Source organism: Euprymna scolopes, chromosome 36 (genome assembly GCF_053919585.1).
Source record: "Euprymna scolopes isolate OS-2025 chromosome 36, ASM5391958v1, whole genome shotgun sequence".
Lineage (NCBI taxonomy): Eukaryota > Metazoa > Mollusca > Cephalopoda > Sepiida > Sepiolidae > Euprymna > Euprymna scolopes.
This window is the reverse complement of record NC_136517.1, coordinates 82,036,132-82,054,982: the sequence shown is the minus strand read 5'-3', so window position 1 is coordinate 82,054,982 and position 18,851 is coordinate 82,036,132. Positions and strand designations below refer to the sequence as shown.

Below are 18,851 nucleotides of genomic sequence, written 5' to 3'. Positions count from 1 at the left end.
GTGTGTATATATATATATATATATATATATATATATATATATATATATATATATATATATATATATATATATATAGTAATTTATAAAATATATATGGCGATTAAGCTACACTGAATATTCCGCGTTTCATCCACTCTAGGACTCTTCAGGCTTATGCGCGAATTCTGTGGTTGTTTATCGTTTTTATACCACAGAATTCGCGCATAAGCCTGAAGAGTCCTAGAGTGGATGAAACGCGGAATATTCAGTGTAGCTTTATCGCCATATATATTTTATAAATTACTAACTAGTTCTACCTACGTATTGAGCACTTTTGCAGTAAATACTTAAAGTTTACGCATAAATCTATACTTTCGTATATTAATTTTATATGAGTAAATTAAGTATACATATATATATATATATATATATATATATATATATATATATATTCCCTCTGCTTCACTTTTTGTTACCAAGTAAGATCTTTGACTTACTTGTAGTTTCATCAAATACTTTTGCCAGCAAAATCCGATCCCACATTTTGCTAAATCCTACCCTCTGATGAGAAGGAAAGTATTTCTTCGAAATTCCATGGATTTAGGATTATCCACTTATTTTGTGCTTCCTTTTTAAAATTAAATATGTTTTTAACTTTGTTTCCAAGTGTTTTTTAACAACATGGAATTCTGCCTTTTGGATTACTTTGAACCATCTTCCATTAACGCGATTCCTTTGGATTTTACTTGTGGAAATGGAAATTTAATCAACTTTTTTGGATTTTACTGTTATTGGATATTTTCCCCTTCACCAAACCATCCATTCATGTGAAATCACCTTTTTCTTCTCCCTATTTCCTCTGCTTCACTATTTTTTACCAAGTAAGATCTATGACTTACTTGTAGTTTCATCAAATACTTTTGCAAGTAAAATCTGAATCTCGCATTTTGCTAATTCCCACCCTCTGATGAAAAGGAAAGTATTTCTTCGAAATTTTGCAGATTAAGGACTATCCATTTATTTTGTGCTTCCTCTTTAAAATTAAATATGTTTTTAACTCTTTTTCAAAGTATTTTTTAACATGTTTTATTAACTACTTGTTCTTTATATATATATATATATATATATATATATATATATATATATATATATATATATATATATAAGAGCAAATAGTTAATAAAACATGTTAAAAACACTTTGAAAACGAGTTAAACATATTTAATCTGAAAAGGAAACACTTAATAAATAGATAGTCCTTAATCCGCAGAGTTTCGAAGAAATACTTTCCTTCTCATCAGAGGGTGGGAATTAGCAAAATGTGGGAGCGGATTTTGCATACAAAAGTATTTGATGAAACTGCAAGTAAGTCAAAGATCTTACTCGATAACAAAAAAGTGAAGCAGAGGGAATATGGTAAAGAAAATTGTAATTGTGAATTGCAATTTTTTAAAATTTTATATATATATATATATATATATATATATATATATATATGCATGATGTATAGAGAAATACAGAGAGGTAGATAGAGAAAGAGAGATATAGATGGAAAGAGAGAGGAAGATTTTTATTTTATGGAAATTGCCATAGACAAAATAAGAGAAATGAGAGTTTTGAGGCTGTCGAAAGAAAACCCATACTCCACTTTCAACTCTCCGAAAATGGATGGATGGATGGAGAGGGGGAGATTGCATGACTAAGAGAGGAGGATAGCGAGAAACAGTTTGAAAGCAGACATTCAAAATGAAGAAAAAAAAAATTGCTTCCAAGTTGCTCACCTACATAACCTGGGGTTCCGCATGCCGTTGCCATTATTCCAGATTCTTCCGTCTTTGACAAACCAAAGTCACTAATCATAATTTTTGAATCTTCAGAAGAACTATAATACAGGAGATTTTCAGGCTGGAAAAACAAAACAAAATTACGTTTGTTGAAAAGATTCAATTTTAGTTCACATTGTTGACCTTTCATTTTTTTTTTCTTGAAAATTCTTCGGCTAGTCTAGCTAGTAGTCTGGTAGTTTGCTGCTTCATCGTTTTCCTTTTCATCTTTTATGATAGTTTGTGAATTGTTATCTTAGTTGACTTTGTTGAGGTTAGGTTTTTTTGTTTGTTTTTGTTTTACATGGAGGTCACCACTTATCAAGGCCTGGAAGCTACTTGGGAATAAGGGTTATTGCGTGTATAATAACCAATGGGATAATATCGTAGTAATCATTAGTAATGATAAAGTGTCTTACTTAAGGGGGGGGGCGGTTTATCAGGAATTTGTTTATGTTAGACTTGAAGACATCCAAGTTGTAGCCAGGTGGGAAACAGGCAAACGGAAGAGAATTCCACAGGTGTGCACTTCTAAGAAAGAAGCTTTGTTCATGGAATCTACATTTTGATTTAAGCACAGATAAAGAACGGGGAAAAATTGCTTGGTTTCAGCTAGATGGGTGTTTTTTGTGAAAGATTGGCGAGGGAGGACCAGAGATTGGAGCTCGGACGATCACTTGCCATGGAAATAAGGATAAACAAAGACAGGCTCGCAATGTATCTTCTGTGGGAGAGAGGTTGCAGGGAAGAGAAAAGGGCATCGCCCACTAAGCCAAGGTTTAGGGTTAGGGTTTGGAAGAGATGCAACTTTCATTGAGGTCACTTCTGCTTTCTGCAATCTGAATCAACCCGATACACATTTGGATCATTCGGATTACTGTTCTCATCTTGCTTTGGCCAATGTAACCTTCGATCTTTTTCAGGTATATCTTGTTGTGTTCAGAAATCTGCACGGAATTTCAAACACAACCTTTTATTTAATCTATGGGAGTAGCATGCTCTCGTTCCGTCAGTCATGGTCAGGTAAAAATCTTAAATAATTTGCCATTATATTCTTAGTATCATCTGCACTGAGAATTGAATATAGTTCAATTCAAAATTCCATGCAGATTCCTTAATTTCGACACTTGAAAAAGATTGAATGTTACATTTATTTTTTTTGCATCGAAGTCACCACCTATCAAGGCCAAAAAGCCACTTGAGGAAAAAACGTTAATGAGTGTACAGTAGTCACTGAGACAACAGCATATTAATAGTTTGTGGTGAAAATGGGGTAGAAATGAATTATTTAGGAGAGAGGCTCAACAAGAACTTGTTTACACTGAACTTGAAGACGATCATGTTGTAGTCAGCTGGAAAGCAGGCCAGCAGAACAGAGTACCACAGGCGAGCAGTTCTAGGAAAGAAGCTCTCTTCATGGAATTTACGTTTAGATTTCGGCAGAACTAAATAGAAATAGATTTAGATAGAGAGTGAAGAAAATTGTTGATAGTGGTTGTAGTTAGACGAGTGTTTGTTGTGAAAGTTTGGCAGGGAGGGGGGGGCATAGATTGACGCTCAGATGAGCACTTGTCATGAAAATAACGATAGAGTAGAGACAGGTTTGCAATGTCTCTTCTGTGGGAAACAGATTGTACAAAAGAGAAAAGGGCAACCCCTACTTGGTTTTGAAGCTGGTTTTGAACTTTGTCAAGGCAGGAAATGATGCTTCAAGCGGCTCCCACCCAAATATGGCAATTGTTGCAATATTTTTGATATGCAATGGGGTATGATCCCTGAATGTTGTGAGATTCTCTTTATAAACGCTGCCAATAGGAACTGACAAATCAAATTGAACTACGTACTGCTATCAACAATTCAGAAACCAGAATTGCTCCATAAAAAAATTAATCTTTTAGCATTTAAGTACGTAATTTTTTCGTGTCAACATGAGAAGGAGCTTTTGCCTGCAAAGTTATAGTCTAGAACCTGTACAAAACAGCTACCTACTGAAAATTTATCATATCCATAGCTACCCATCGGAAACTCTTCTGAAATTAAACATGCCTTCCAATTCAAGAGCAACAGTACTCCATTTTAGGACACGTCTAGCTCTTATACAGGTAGAGGATTGTGTTGGGAGTCAGATACTTTCAGGAGCAGGAGAATGATGCAAGCATTTTTTTCCGCCGACCTTGGCAACAGATTTGATGTGAGTCTTCCATTTCAGATCAGGAGTAAAGGTCGGATACAGAAGTTGTTAAAACGGAACCTCTTTTAGCGAAAATGTTGTGCAAATAGCACTCAAGATGAGAACAGTAGTCTGAATAATCCAAATGATCAATCGTCATCTAAAAAATTCAGAAACCTACACACATTTACCTTTTGTTTTTTTTCTTGAAAAGTTTTCAGTATACCTCTGACAGTTTTTTCCATTTTTGCTGCTTCATCATTTTTCTTTTCATCTTTTGTGCTTTTTGGTGAATTTTTATTTTAATTGACTTTGTTAGGGGTTAGACGTTAGGGGTTAGGGTTTATTGAAGTTTCTTTGAATTTCACATCTTTTGCATTTTTTTCCCATTATTCTTCAATTATATCTCCCATATGCTGAAATCTGAAATTCTGGAATACTCTGAACACTCGTTACTTTATATAGAGGATAACCTTTATTTACGACTAGCAGGGAGACCTGACGTTACCCTGGATTGAATTAGGATCAACGAATGTTAAGGTCTTCTTTTATTGTTTTACTAGCGGGGGTGCCCGGCATTGCCAGGGTGTTTAGGGGGTGTAGTAAGGACCCCCCCCCGGGAGGGAGGGGTAAAACCACAATAGCGGGGGTGCATGGGTGTGTGTAGGTGGTGTAGTAAGGAACCCCAGGGGGTGGGGAGCAGTGTAAAAAAAAAAAAACGTGGTAGTAGGGGAGGAGGGAATCAAAACAACAGCAGGCAGGGGTGTTAAAAAAAAAGTGGTAGTAGGCAGGCAGGCTTGAACCCGTAACGTGAAGGAGAAAAAAAAAAGGTGATATCTTAGCCGATGTCTACATCACCTGACCAAATGTTCGGAATATTGAAATTAAGTGTAGTCAATCGAAAAGAAGACGATGACTTGCTAAAATATTGGCGAAAAAAGTGGCGACTCCTTGTAGAAAACTACTCAGTTGAGGGTGAAGGAATTAATGTTTTTAGCCAATTTTTCGATATTTGTTGTCTGAATAAGGGAGTTTTAAAACGATACTGATTTTGTCAGGATCTGTTGCCTCTGTCGAAAGTTTTTGCAAGACATACAAACATACACACACACACATTTTGCCTTTTATATATTAGTCTAGCGAGGATACCCAGTGTTGCCCGGGTGTTTATAGGTGTGTGTGTATGTGTGTGTAGGGGCGAGGGGTAAAATCAAAACAAAGCGAAGTAATAACCCTGTTTAAATATTATAAAAAAAAAAATGTTAAAACTTCTAAAAAAATCGGGGGGAAAAACAACAATAAAAAAAACGAACGTGATGCAATAAGTACAGTCCGGTGATGTCCGGGTGTTTGAAAAAAAAAAAAAAAAAATGGGGGAAGGAGGTATGCTCGAACCCGAATCCTTGAGGCAAAAGTGAAAAAAAGCGTGATGACTTAACTAAAAAGTGAATTAGGTCAAACATCAATTCTGCAGTCAAGTTTGTTTTGGTTTTGTTTCACCAACATGTTGGGTTGAAAACCAGCTCCCCATAAAAAATGGGGGTGTCCAAATGAAAGCAATTGTCTGATACGACAGTTTCCACCGTATTGATGAAAAGCTGATTGCTTTTTGGACGTTCCGGTGCGAAAGCCATGAACACACTGTTTCAATTTCGTTTCACTCTATTTATACAAAAAGAACCCCGAACAAACAGGCTACACAGTGAAATAGTGTGATTTTTATAAAAGTCGATATAAATAAATCTAGATGCGACGCACGTTCGCAAATCCTAGATATTAGGATTTAGACGGTATATAAAAATCCTAGGATTTAGACGGTATATAAAAAGTTCTAAGAAATAGTACCCCCCCCTCAATAAGCCAGGCGAAAAAAGCCTTTGTTGAACATACATTTTGCCTTTTATATATATACTAGCGGGGGGGGGGGGTACCCGGCGTTGCCTGAGTGTTTGGAGGTGTGTGTGGTCGGGCGGGAGTGGGGTGGGGGTGTTGATGAAAACCTAAGAATAAGCGAAATAAAAAAAGAAAACAGAAAAACGAACGTTAAAACTTATCTGAAAAATAAAGCGGGAGGTACCCGGGCGGCGGTGGTGGTGGTGGTGGTGGTGGGGGGGTAATAAAAAAAAAAAACATAAAAAAAACTAATGTAAGGCAAACGAACGATGTTAAATGTAAAAATCTGAAAAACAAAAACAAAAAAGAAAACAAAAAAACGAAAGTTAAAACTTCTGAAAAATACCCCCCCCCAAAAAAAAACACGTGAAAAATGGTTAAAATAAGCCTGTTTCAATATTAAAATTTAAAAAATTGGTGGGTATCCGGGTGTTTTTGGGTGTTGGTGGGGAGTGTTAATGAAAACCTAAGAATAAGCGAAGTAAAAAAAACAAAAAAAAAACTGAAAAACAAACATTACGTGAAAAATGGCTTGAATAACCCTGCTTCAATATTAAAATTTAAAAAAAAATCGAAAAAAAAATCTCACACCCAGATTCGAACCCAAAACGTTTAGATAATGACCCAACGCTCTAACCAACTGAGCTAACACGACATACATGAAAGTGTGTCAGTTCTTCAAATATTTAAACTAAATCAGGTCATGACGTCATCTGACGCATGCGTAGAACTGATCTCGTCATGAGAGGACGTTTTTTGTTGACCCCCCCCTGTAGAAAAGTGTTGATTTCAGGGTGAAAAAATTCCCGTTTTTGTCCAATTTTTCGATATTTGTCGGGCGAAGGATGGGGCTTTCATATGAGACCAAGTTTGTGAATTTTTGTTCAGTCTGTCGAAAATATTTAGCAGACACACAAACATACACACATACATACATAATACACACATACATTTTCGCTTTTATATATATAGACTAGCGGGGAGGGGGTACCCGGTGTTGCCCGAGTGTTTGGAGGTGTGTGTGGTCGGACAGGGTTGGGGGTGTTAAGGAAAACCTAAGAATAATCGAAGTAAAAGAAAACAGAAAAATGAACGTTAAAACTTAAGCGGGGGGGGGGGGGTAGCCGTGCGGTTAAATGTAAAAATCGAAAAAACAAAAACAAAAAATAAAACAGAAAAACGAACGTTAAAACTGCTTTAAAAAATCTGAAAAATACCCCCCCCCAAAAAAGTGAAAAATGGCTTAAATAACACTGCTTCAATATTAAAATTTAAAAAGTCGAAAAAAAAAATCTCACACTCCCGAGTCAAACACAAAACGTTTAGATAATGACCCAACGCTCTAACCAACTGAGCTAACACGACACACATGAAATTCTCTCAGTTCTTCAAATATTTAAACTAAATATGATCATGGCGTCATCTGACGCATGTGTAGAACCGATCTCGTCATGAGAGGACGTTTTTTTTTTTAAATTAAGTGAATGAATTCACACAGGTGTGTAAATTTAACGAGGTCAAACATCATGCCAAATGGGAAGGAAATGACGCACTTAACTTTGGCTGCAAGCCAGTTAAGCTTTACGATCCACAAGATGTTGGGGAAAAGCAGCTCCTGATAAGTCGTTCAAAATAAATGTAGATGCGACATCCCTTCGCAAATCATAGATATTACAATCTAGGGAGTATATAAAAAGCCTTTGGCGGACATACAAAAAAATTGCACACACACACAAACATTTTCGCTTTTATATTATAGACTAGCGAGGGGTACCCAGCGTTGCCCGGGTGTTTTTCGGGGTATGTGAAAAAACCCCAGAAATGTGAAAAAAAAAACAGGTGCCCGTGAAAAAAAAAACGAAGCCTTCACGACGCGCAGTTGGAAAATAGTAAAGTGTTAAAAAAAAAACAGGTGCGCGTTTTTGATTGACGTGATGGCGATAGGTATTCAGCAGTTACGATTTTGTGCGGGACAGTTTTGAATGAGGTGAATAAATCGGTTTGTTTGTTTTTAAAAACCCACTCCCTGTTTATTAGGAGGAGAGAAATGAAAGCTACAGTCTGATATGACGAAGTCGACATTGAACAAACGTTACTTAGCTCTCTTGAGACAACTGGCTTTCGGCCTATTGGATTTATTTGCTTCCCCACTGAGCAAATTAGGCACAAGGCCGTTTTTTGATGTGGAGATAGAGGGAGGGGGGAGGGAAGGGGGGACCAGCTCCTGAGAGGTGAGAAATAGGAGCTGGATAAGTAACTGTTGGTATGAAGGGTTGCCCCTACAGTGACCAAGGTCAGATATGTGGGGTTACCCCCACATATGGTCTTTGCTAGTCATAGCTTGCAGCATCTGTAGAAACAGATACTACACTTTGATCTTGTCCCCCCCCCCCGGTGCCGCCGAAGCGGGGGGGGGCAAGCTTTTGGCCTGTGATTAGAGTCGAGTTTCGCTTTTTTTTTATACTGAAAACCGAATGTAACGCGTGCCGATGCGGGAAATGTCGAATAATTAACGTTTGAAAGTCAATAAAATTAAATAGACAGGCGAGCTCCGTGGATAACTCTGAGATATTACAATTTATAGATGATATAAAAAGTTTTAAGAAGTTGTGAACCGAGCAAGCGCTTCTCTGAAAGAAGTCTTTTGTGGACATCGAGTAAAAGCGTACATACATACACACATACATTTTCGCTTTTATATATATAGATTGTCATTGAAATTAGTGAAATCGACCATTTTTTAATTCAATTGATTAATTGCTTGCTCTAATTAGGGACCCCCTGCAGTGTACCAACAGGAAGCTTCACATGCCTCCGTGAAGTGACTTAGTCCACAATATATTATAATCTATATTGCACTGTCGAGAACTTACTGTTGATTTTATAAAATTATTTTTTTATATATAATGGCTTGAATTAAAGTTTAAAATGCAAAAGTCAAGTATCATGGTTCAGTTGTGTTCTAAACCAGAGTTTCTCAACCTTTTCAGCAAACGCCCCCTAGAACATTCAGATACATACTACAGCCCCCTTTCCTACATGGATACTCACGTGATAATGTAAGTGGTAGTCCATGTAAATAATTGGATATTCATATTTGTTTATTCAACAAATTCGATCAAATGGGAACAATAACAACTATAAATCAAATGGGTCAATATTTTGTATCATACCATCTATATATATAAAAGGCAAAAATCGGTGTGTATGTATGTATGTATGTATGTATGTATGTATGTTTGTTTGTAACGCTAAAACTTTTGAAAGACGGAACCAGAGTTGACAAATTTGGTATCATATTGCACCTTGATCACCCGGATGACAAATATCGAAATTTCACGTCAAACGGACCAGTAGAAAGGGGTCAACTGATCGTTTTTCTCCTAGGGGGGCCCCCCAAAAAACCTGTCATTTTAACGTTATTCAATACGTGTCACGTGACGTGACGTCAGCTCAAACTTTTGACAGACACAACCAAAGTTGACAAATTATGTATCATATTGAACCTTGATCACCCGCATGACAAATATCGAAATTCCACACCAAACGGACCATTAAAAGGGGGTGAACTGATCATTTCTCTCCTAGGGGGGCCCCCCCAAAAAACCTGTCATTTTAATGTTAATATTACATAATCCAAAAACGCTTAGTCATGTCACGTGACGTGACGTCAACATCCAGTAATGGCGAACAAATGTAAACAAACACTTTGTTTTACCGATACTTTTGTAATTTCTCTTCTGCTTTGTTCTAGAGATTATTAAACTCCATGACAATGTCTCCAGCGTATTTAACTGGTTAAAAATAGTATTTATACAAGAGTTTTAACGAAAAATATCAGGAAAAAATGTACAGGAATAAAAAAAAATTCAGCTTTCAAAATATTCGTCGATAAAAAAAACGATCTTTATATTTACGCTAGCCATTTTGTATATTACCACGTGACCTGCTATCTCTTAAACTGGAGGGGGGGGGATCCACTTGAATCCAACAAAACCAGTAATTTTTTTTTTCTATTATATATACATCATTTTCTATAAAATTAAGTGTAGACTTTATAATTAAAACAAAAAATGTTATTCATACTAAAAAAAAAAAAACGCTTAGTCATGTCACGTGACGTGACGTCAACATCCACTAATGGCGAACAATTGTACCTATTTACTATGCCTCCCCACGGGACAGAGTTAGACACCAGGGTCGTTTTTTAACGTGGAGAAAAGGTACAAAAATAAAAATTGTCTCAGTCGTGGAGGATTTCTCCTCCACCGAAAGAGAACAAGAAATAGAAGTGCAGCATCTGAAGAACAGATACTACACTTTGATCTTGACCAAAAGGCCAAGAATGCGAACAATTGTAAATAACAACTTTTTTCACAAAACCAACACCGTCTTTCTTTTTTTTCTCTCTCTTTCTCTCTCTCACCCACTTACTCTTCCCTCTCTCTCACCCTCTTTCTCTTGACGTCACACCACTGTTAAACTGTGGGGGGGGGGAACACATTCCCAGGCATTATCTCCTATAGATGCACATTTTATTAGAAATTCAGCTTTCAAAATATTAGACGATAATAAAAATATAAAACCAACACCCTCTTTCTCTTTTCTCTCTCTCTCACCAACTTACTCTTCTCTCTCTCTCACCCTCTTTCTCTTGACCTCCTACTACTGTTAAACTGTGTGTGTGGGGGGGGGGGTGAAGAGGCAGCTTGAAAACCAACAAAAACAGTGCACAGTTTCCCAAGCATTTGGGGTGGGAAGGGGGGGAAGAAGCCGAGCGCACAGTTTCGTGTGAGAGAGAGAGAACAATTCTCAACCTATATACTCAACAAATTTTTTATCTACAGATTTGAAAGTTTGTATATAGGGTATTCAGACATATGGAAATATATCTAGCATAATCTATCTATTATATCTATAAAAGTGAAAATGTGTGTGTGTGTGAGGTAGCCAGAGAGAGAGAGAGAGAGAGAGAGAGAGAGAGAGAGAGAGAGAGACAACAATTCTCAACCTATATATTCAATACATTTTTTATCTACAGATTTGAAAATTTGTATATCGGGTATTCAGACATATGGAAATATATCTAGCATAATCTATCTATTATATCTATAAAAGTGAAAATGTGTGTGTGTGTGTGTGTGTGTGTGTGTGTGTGTGTGCGTAAGAGAGAGAGAGAACAATTCTCAACCTATATACTCAACGTATTTTTATCTACGGATTTTAAACTTTGTATATAGGGTATTCAGACATATAGAAATATATCTAGCATAATCTATACATTATATCTATAAAAGTGAGAATGTGAGTGTGTGAGAGAGAGAGAACAATTCTCAACCTATATATTCAACAAATTTTTTACCTACAGATTTGAAAATTTGTATATTGGGTATTCAGACATATGGAAATATATCTAGCATAATCGATCTATTATATCTATAAAAGTCAGAATGTTTGCGTGTGGTTGTGTGTGTAAGGTTGCGAGAGAGAGAGAGAGAACAATTCTCAACCTATCTATTCAATAAATTTGTTATCTACAGATTTGACCATTTGTATATAGGGTATTCAGACATATGGAAATATATCCAGCATAATCTATCTATTATATCCATAAAAGTGAGAATGTGTGTGTGAGAGAGAGAGAGAGAGAGAGAGAGAGTAAGTACAATTCTCACCCTATATATTCAACATATTTTTTATCTACCGATTAGAAAATTTGTATATAGGGTATTCAGACATATGGAAATATATCTAGCATAATCTATCTATTATATCTAGAAAAGTGAGAATGTGTGTGAAAGAGAGAGAGAGAAGAGAGAGAGAGAGAACAATTCTCAACCTATATATTCAACTAATTTTTATGTACAGATCTGAAAATTTGTATACAGGGTATTCAGACATATGGAAATATATCTAGCATAATCTATTATATCTATAAAAGGTAGAATGTGTGTGTGTGTGTGTGAGTGAGTGAGTGAGTGAGTGAGTGAGAGAGAGAGAGAGAGAACAATTCTCAACCTATATACTCAACAAATTTTGTATCTACAGATTTGATAATTTGTATATAGGGTATTCAGACATAAGGAAATATATCTAGCATAATCTATCTATTATATCTATAAAAGTGAGAATGTGTGTGAAAGAGAGAGAGAGAGAACAATTCTCAACCTATATATTCAACAAATTCTATCTTTACAGATTTGAAAATTTGTATATAGGGTATTCAGACATTTGGAAATATATCTAGCATAATCTATTATATCTATAAAAGTGAGAATGTGTGTGTGAGAGAGAGAGAAAGAACAATTCTCAACCTATATACTCAACAAATTTTTTATCTACAGATTTAAAAATTTGTATATAGGGTATTCAGACATATAGAAATATATCTAGCATAACCTATCTATTATATCTATAAAATGACCATGTGTGTGTGTGTGAGAGAGAGAGAGAGAGTCAGAGAGAGAGAGAGAACAATTTTCAGCTTGTGTGTGTGTGAGAAAGAGAGAGAGAGAAAGAGAGGAAGGAAAATTCTCACCCTATATATTCAACAAATTTTTTATCTACATATTAGAAAATTTGGATATAGGGTATTCAGACGTATGGAAATATATCTAGCATAATCTATCTATTATATCTATAAAAGTGAGAATGTGTGTGTGAGAGAGAGAGAAAGAGAGAGAGAGAGAACAATTCTCAACCTATATATTCAACTAATTTTTTATCTACAGATTTGAAAATGTGTATATTGGGTATTCAGACATATGTAAATATATCTGGCATAATCTATGTATTATATCTATAAAAGTGTGAATGTGAGTGATGGAAAGAGCAAAAAATTCTCAACCTATATAACCTATAAAAGTGAGAATATGTGTGAGAGAGAGAGAGAGAGAGAGAACAATTCTCAACCTATATATTCCACACATTTTTGGGCACAGATTTGGAAATTTGTATATAGGGTAGGCAGACATATAGAAATATATCTAGCATAATCTATCTATTATATCTATAAAAGTGAGAACTTGTGTGTGTGTGTGTGTGTGTGTGTGTGTGTGTGAGAGAGAGAGAGAACAATTCTTAACCTACATACTCAACAAATTTTTTACCTACAGTTTAGAAAATTTGTATATAGGGTATTCAGACATATGGAAATATATCTAGCATAATCTATCTATTATAACTACAAAAGTTAGAATGTGTGTGTGAGAGAGAGAGAGAGAGAACAATTCTAAACCTATATATTCAACAAATTTTTTATCTACAGATTTGAAACTTTGTATATAGGGTATTCAGACATATGGAAATATATCTAGCATAATCTATCTATTTTATCTATAAAAGTGAGAATGCGTGTGTGTGAGATAGCGAGAGAGAGAGAGAGAAAAAGAGAGAGATAAAAATTCTCAACCTATACATTCAACAAATTTTTTATCCACAGATTTGAACATTTGTATATAGGGTGTTCAGACATATAGAAATATATCTAGCATAATCTATCTATTATATGTATAAAAGTGAGAATGTGTGTGTGTGTGTGAGAGAGAGGACAATTGTCAACCTATGTATACAACAAATTTTTTATCTACAGATTTCAAAATTTGTATATTGGGCATTCAGACATATTTCAATATATCTGGCATAATCTGTCTATTATATCTATAAAAGTGAGAATGTGTGTGATAGAGAGAGAGAGAACAATTCTAAACCTATATACTCAACAAATTTTTTATCTACAGATTTGAAAATTTGTATATAGGGTATTCAGACATATGGAAATATATCTAGCATAATCTATTATATCTATAAAAGTGAGAATGTGTGTGTGTGTGTGAGAGAGAGAGAGAGAGAGAACAATTCTCAACCCATATACTCAACAAATTCTTTATCTACAGATTTTAAAATTTGTATATAGAGTATTCATACAAATAGAAATATATCTAGGATAATCTTTCTATTATATCTATAAAAGTGAGAATGTGTGTGTGTGTGAGCGAGAGAGAGAGAGAGAGAGAGAGAGAGAACAGTTCTCAACCTATACATTCAACAAATTTTTATATATAGGGTATTCAGAAATATCGAAATATATCTAGCATAATCTATTATATCTTTAAAAGTTAGAATGTGTGTGTGTGAGAGATAGAGAGAACAATTCTCAACCTATGCACTCTAAAAATTTTTTATCTACAAATTAGAAAATTTGTATATAGGGTATTCACACATATGGAAATATATCTAGCATAATCTATCTATTATATCTATAAAAGTTAGAATGTGTGTGTGAGGTAGCCAGAGAGAGAGAGAGAGAGAGAGAGAGTAAGAACAATTTTCAACCTATATATTCAACAAATATTTGATCTACAGATTAGAAAATTTGTATATAGGGTATTCAGACATATGGAAATATATCTAGCATAATCTATCTATTATATCTCTAAAATTGAGAATGTGTGTGTGAGAGAGAGAGAGAACAATTTTCAACCTATATACTCAACAAATTTTTTTATCTACAGATTTGAAAATTTGTATATAGGGTATTCAGACATATGGAAATATATCTAGAGTAATCTATCTATTATATCTATAAAAGTGAGAATGCGTGTGTGTGTGAGAGAGAGCGACACAGAACAATTCTCAACCTATATATTCAACAAATTTTTTATGTACAGATCTGAAATATCACATTTGTATAGAAGTAGAAATCTTGATACCTACTCTGATACCTAATAAAAGAAAGGACACTCTTTAGGGCGGATTTTGATTATAACAAGTCACTAATTAGAAATTATAATAAACATTCTAATAATTTAAGAATTTTACCAAAATAAAATTGCATGGTAATCACCCAATTTCTGCCACAAAATTTTGATTGGCAGAACTCATAAACATAAAATATATATTTTCTAATTTCATCTTTTTTTTTTCTTTTTACATAATCTGGTTTGATGTTTTCCCAAATATTCAAATCACTATATTTTGCTGCTTAATATCAAATACAGCAACTGAGTTATTTTTATGCATCAAACAATTACATTTTCTCATTCATCCAAACTAATCACTGAACATCAATTTCATATTTTCTTCACTAAAATATTACTGTGCTTGATGTCATCAAGTGGAGCGGATCATTTTTTTTTCATTTGTTCACACATTTTTCCAATTTATATATATTTTAAAGATTCTTAGCCTATGTCATTGCATACCAATCTGTTTATTAAAAGTTAAGGTTCACTGTAAACACATATGTTACACCAAAATAAAAACGCTTCAGATAATGTCTTGATATTCAATTCAGTTTCTCACATGACATCTTATGAAGTTAGTAGAAATGTTACAGACTTTTGAATCTCAAACACTTTCAATACTGTGCACTGATATTTTCTTTTTTGCAATATAAGCACATTCATGATTTTTTTTACAAACGTTAAAAACTTTCACATTGTGTAGCAATATACTGAAACAATTATAAAAATATTTGTTTTTATTTTGAATGATGCAGGGCATCTGAAGAGAGATTTTTCTAACAAAATGAAAGTATAATTTTTAGCAATAGGTATCTAGGAAAAGGCCACTACATATGTTATAAGTTCCAAATTTCCACAACCTGGCCAATACTGGTACATGCTAGCAAATTTAGATTTGCAATTACAAAATATGATTCTAATTTTTTCCTTTGCTCTTTATTCTAACACTACACTAAGTTTACTGTGTTATTTCGCTACAGTTGATATTGTGTAGAACAATAAGAAAATCATAGTGAACAATGCATTCAACAAAATTTCACACACATTTCTAGATACCTATATCTAATAAGTTCAAAAGAAAGGACACACTTAGGGAGGTATTTTGGTGGTCAAGTCACTAAAAAGAGATTAGCTGGTTTCCCGGCATAGCCCAGGATATAATAAAGATTGACTGAAATACATGTTCTAGCTGGTTTCTAGGCGTTGCCAGGGATGTAATATAGACACATTATGTTGTATATTACCTGTTCTCTTCTCCCTAAGGTAAAACAATTTCATATACATGCTGTAAATTACCTATCCTAGGGATAAAACATGAACAATATCAGTCCTAGGGTAGATAAAACAAATAATACATAGAGATGAAAGATTCCTCTCCCCTAAGAATCAAACATATGTTCAATATCTGCTTTTGTTTTTTCATTGTTTATACGGTCCCGAGCAACGCCGGGTAGCCCTGCTAGTCTTCTATATATATAAATCCCAAATGTCTGTGAGTTTGTATGTTTGTATGTAACGCTAAAACTTTTGAAAGACACAACCAGACTTGATAAATTTGGTATCATATCGAAGCCCCGTGTCCCGGATGACAAATATCGAAATTTCACGTCAAACGGACGAGGAGAAAGGGGTAAACGTATCAGTTATCTCCAAGGGGGTCCCAAAAAAAACTGTCATTGTAATGCTTTTTATTACGTAATTCTTGAATGATCCAATGTAATTAATACGTAAAAAAAAAAAAGCTTAGTCATGTCACGTGACGTGACGTCAACGTCCACTAATGGCGAACAATTGTTAATAAAAAAATCTTTCTCCGATACTTTTGCATTTTTCTCTTCGGCTCAGTTATATCTTTTTTTTTACTTTATGCCAATGTTTCCATCGTTATTACCTGGTTAAAAATATTATTTATACAAGAGTTTTAACGAAAAATGTCAGGAAAAAATGTACGGGAATAAAAAAATTCACCTTTCAAAATATTAGACGATTATAAAAATATCGTAATATTTATGTAATGTAAAATAATTAGCCATTTTGTATATTACCACGTGACCTCATACCTCTTAAGCTGGAAGGGGGGGGGAGTAAAACCAACACCGTCTCTCTCTCTCACACTTACTCTCTCTCTCTCTCACTTTCTCTATCACCCTCTTTCTATTTTTCTATTCGTTTAAAAACGCTTAGTCATGTCACGTGACGTGACGTCACGGTTTGGTTACTATGGAAACACTTACTTTTTGTGTTGCTTCGAAAAGGAACAAAATTCAACATACACCGCTTCCTCTTCCCTCCCTCCCTCTCTCTCTCTCTCTCTCTCTCTCTCTCACACACACACACACACACTTTCTTCGGTGTGTTTTTGTTGTTACGTACGTATTTTTTTATATTTTTATCTCAGTAATTTATATTATATTTAATAGCATTTTCTTTTTTTTTTTTTCATGGGAAATTATTTTTCTATTCGTTTTAAGAAAATGCTATTAAAAAATAAAAATGCGATAAATTCTGGCAACAGTTATTTATTTATGCTATTCGCAGCCGGCCGGAAGAAACGCGCTTAGACATTTTGTAAACATTGTTTTTAAAAAATAAAAAATAATACTTCTATTATGTTTTAAACGACTGTAATAGTTTATTTTGGAAGTATAAAAAAAAGTCCATTAATTTGAACTTAAAGCCTGTTTGAATAAAACTTATATAAAAAAAAACCGTCACTTCCGGCAAATGGCTATGTAAACAACTGGTGGCATTTTTCGAATACATCGGTAAACACTGTATGTTTTTCGAGCTGAATAAATATGTTACATTGAATAAAAACACAAAAAATATATCCAGTTGGATAGAAAAGTAACTTATCTTGCCTTTCCTAACATTTATTTGTTATATATTTGTCTTTTGACCGTCCACTAATGGCGAGTTTTTTTTTTTTAAATAAAACTAATTTTAAAATTTCGATGTTAGAAAAACAGTCCATCACATGTCAATATAAAAATTCTCTTTTTGTTTGATAAAAATAATAAACAGTTAATAGATACAACAAAAAAGTCCATTAAGTTCAACAAACTAAACTCTTTTATTTATAATAAAACTCTTCGACAGTTTAAATGCTTTCAAAATCCTATGTAAGTATATCGTTTTTACTGTACACAGATTCGAAAAAGTTGTCATCAAACAAATATATGACAGAGTTGAATAAATATGTTACATTGATTAAAAACACTTCTTATTAGCATTTTCTTTTTATATGACAACGTTAATGTTCATGAATCTCTCTTTTAATCATTTTTATCGACTATCAGCCAAATAACCGGGGTCTAAAATTTGGGAAATTATTTTTCTATATTTTTCTATTCATTTAAAGAATATGCTATTAGAAAAGAAAAATTCGATAAAAGTTAGACATAAACAGTAAAAAAATAGAAGATATTATTATTAAATAACAATAATTATTAAAAATAAATATTAACATTTACAATAATAAAATGAGTTAGTATTAAAAATAATTATTAAAATAAAAATGAGTTTATTATTAAAAATACATATTAATATTCAAATAAAATTGTTTTTATTATTAAAAATAAATATTAATATTTAAAGTAGAATAAAATGTGTTTATTATTATAAATAAATATTAATATTTATAATAATATGTGTTTATTATTAAAAATAAATATTAATATTTAAAATAATATAATGTGTTTATTATTACAAATAAATATTAATATTAAAATAAAATGTGTTTATTATTAAAAATAAATATTAAGGAAGGTCAACAGGTGGAGGAAAAATAGTCAATGCAGGTCATACCACCTGACCAGCTAAAATCGCCTTTTTATATAAGGCAGACAGTCAGACTATTTGCCTTGAGGGCGGGCTAAGCCCTCCTACCCCCCCCCCCCAAAGCTGAGAGCTGGGGAAACTTCTCTCAGAAGGGGTATGGGAGGACAGGGAGACCTTCCCTCTTTCAACTAAGAGATAGATATCCTTTTGTATGGTTGATTGACCCCCCCCCCCTGTCGGTTCTGCTTACTCCATTCCGAAAGAGATCAACCTTACACAAAAAAAAAAAAAATATGGGGACAGGGAAGCCTTCCCGGGCCCCCTTTCTGGGAGGAGAAGTTCCCCGGCTCCTACCTTTTTGGGAGTGCTCAGCCCGTCCTCCAGTCAACCACAATATTTGAAGAATAAAGATATTTTTGTTTTTGTGTTTTAGGTGGTGAAGGTGATCTGGGGAGTGTTTTT

The 18,851-nt window shown here is 34.0% G+C and overlaps 1 protein-coding gene and 1 pseudogene across 1 annotated transcript in view; both read right to left on the bottom strand.

Annotated features, from left to right (window-relative positions):
• The window catches only part of LOC145260630 (calcium/calmodulin-dependent protein kinase type 1-like), a 275,431-nt gene that overhangs the window by 36,694 nt on the left and 219,886 nt on the right, over positions 1-18,851 (bottom strand). The window contains exon 5 of the mRNA XM_080118951.1: positions 1,761-1,884. Coding sequence (XP_079975077.1) covers positions 1,761-1,884 — 124 coding nt within the window. The remainder of the gene's footprint in view (positions 1-1,760; positions 1,885-18,851) is intronic.
• Positions 10,084-10,217, bottom strand: LOC145260845 (U2 spliceosomal RNA; annotated as a pseudogene).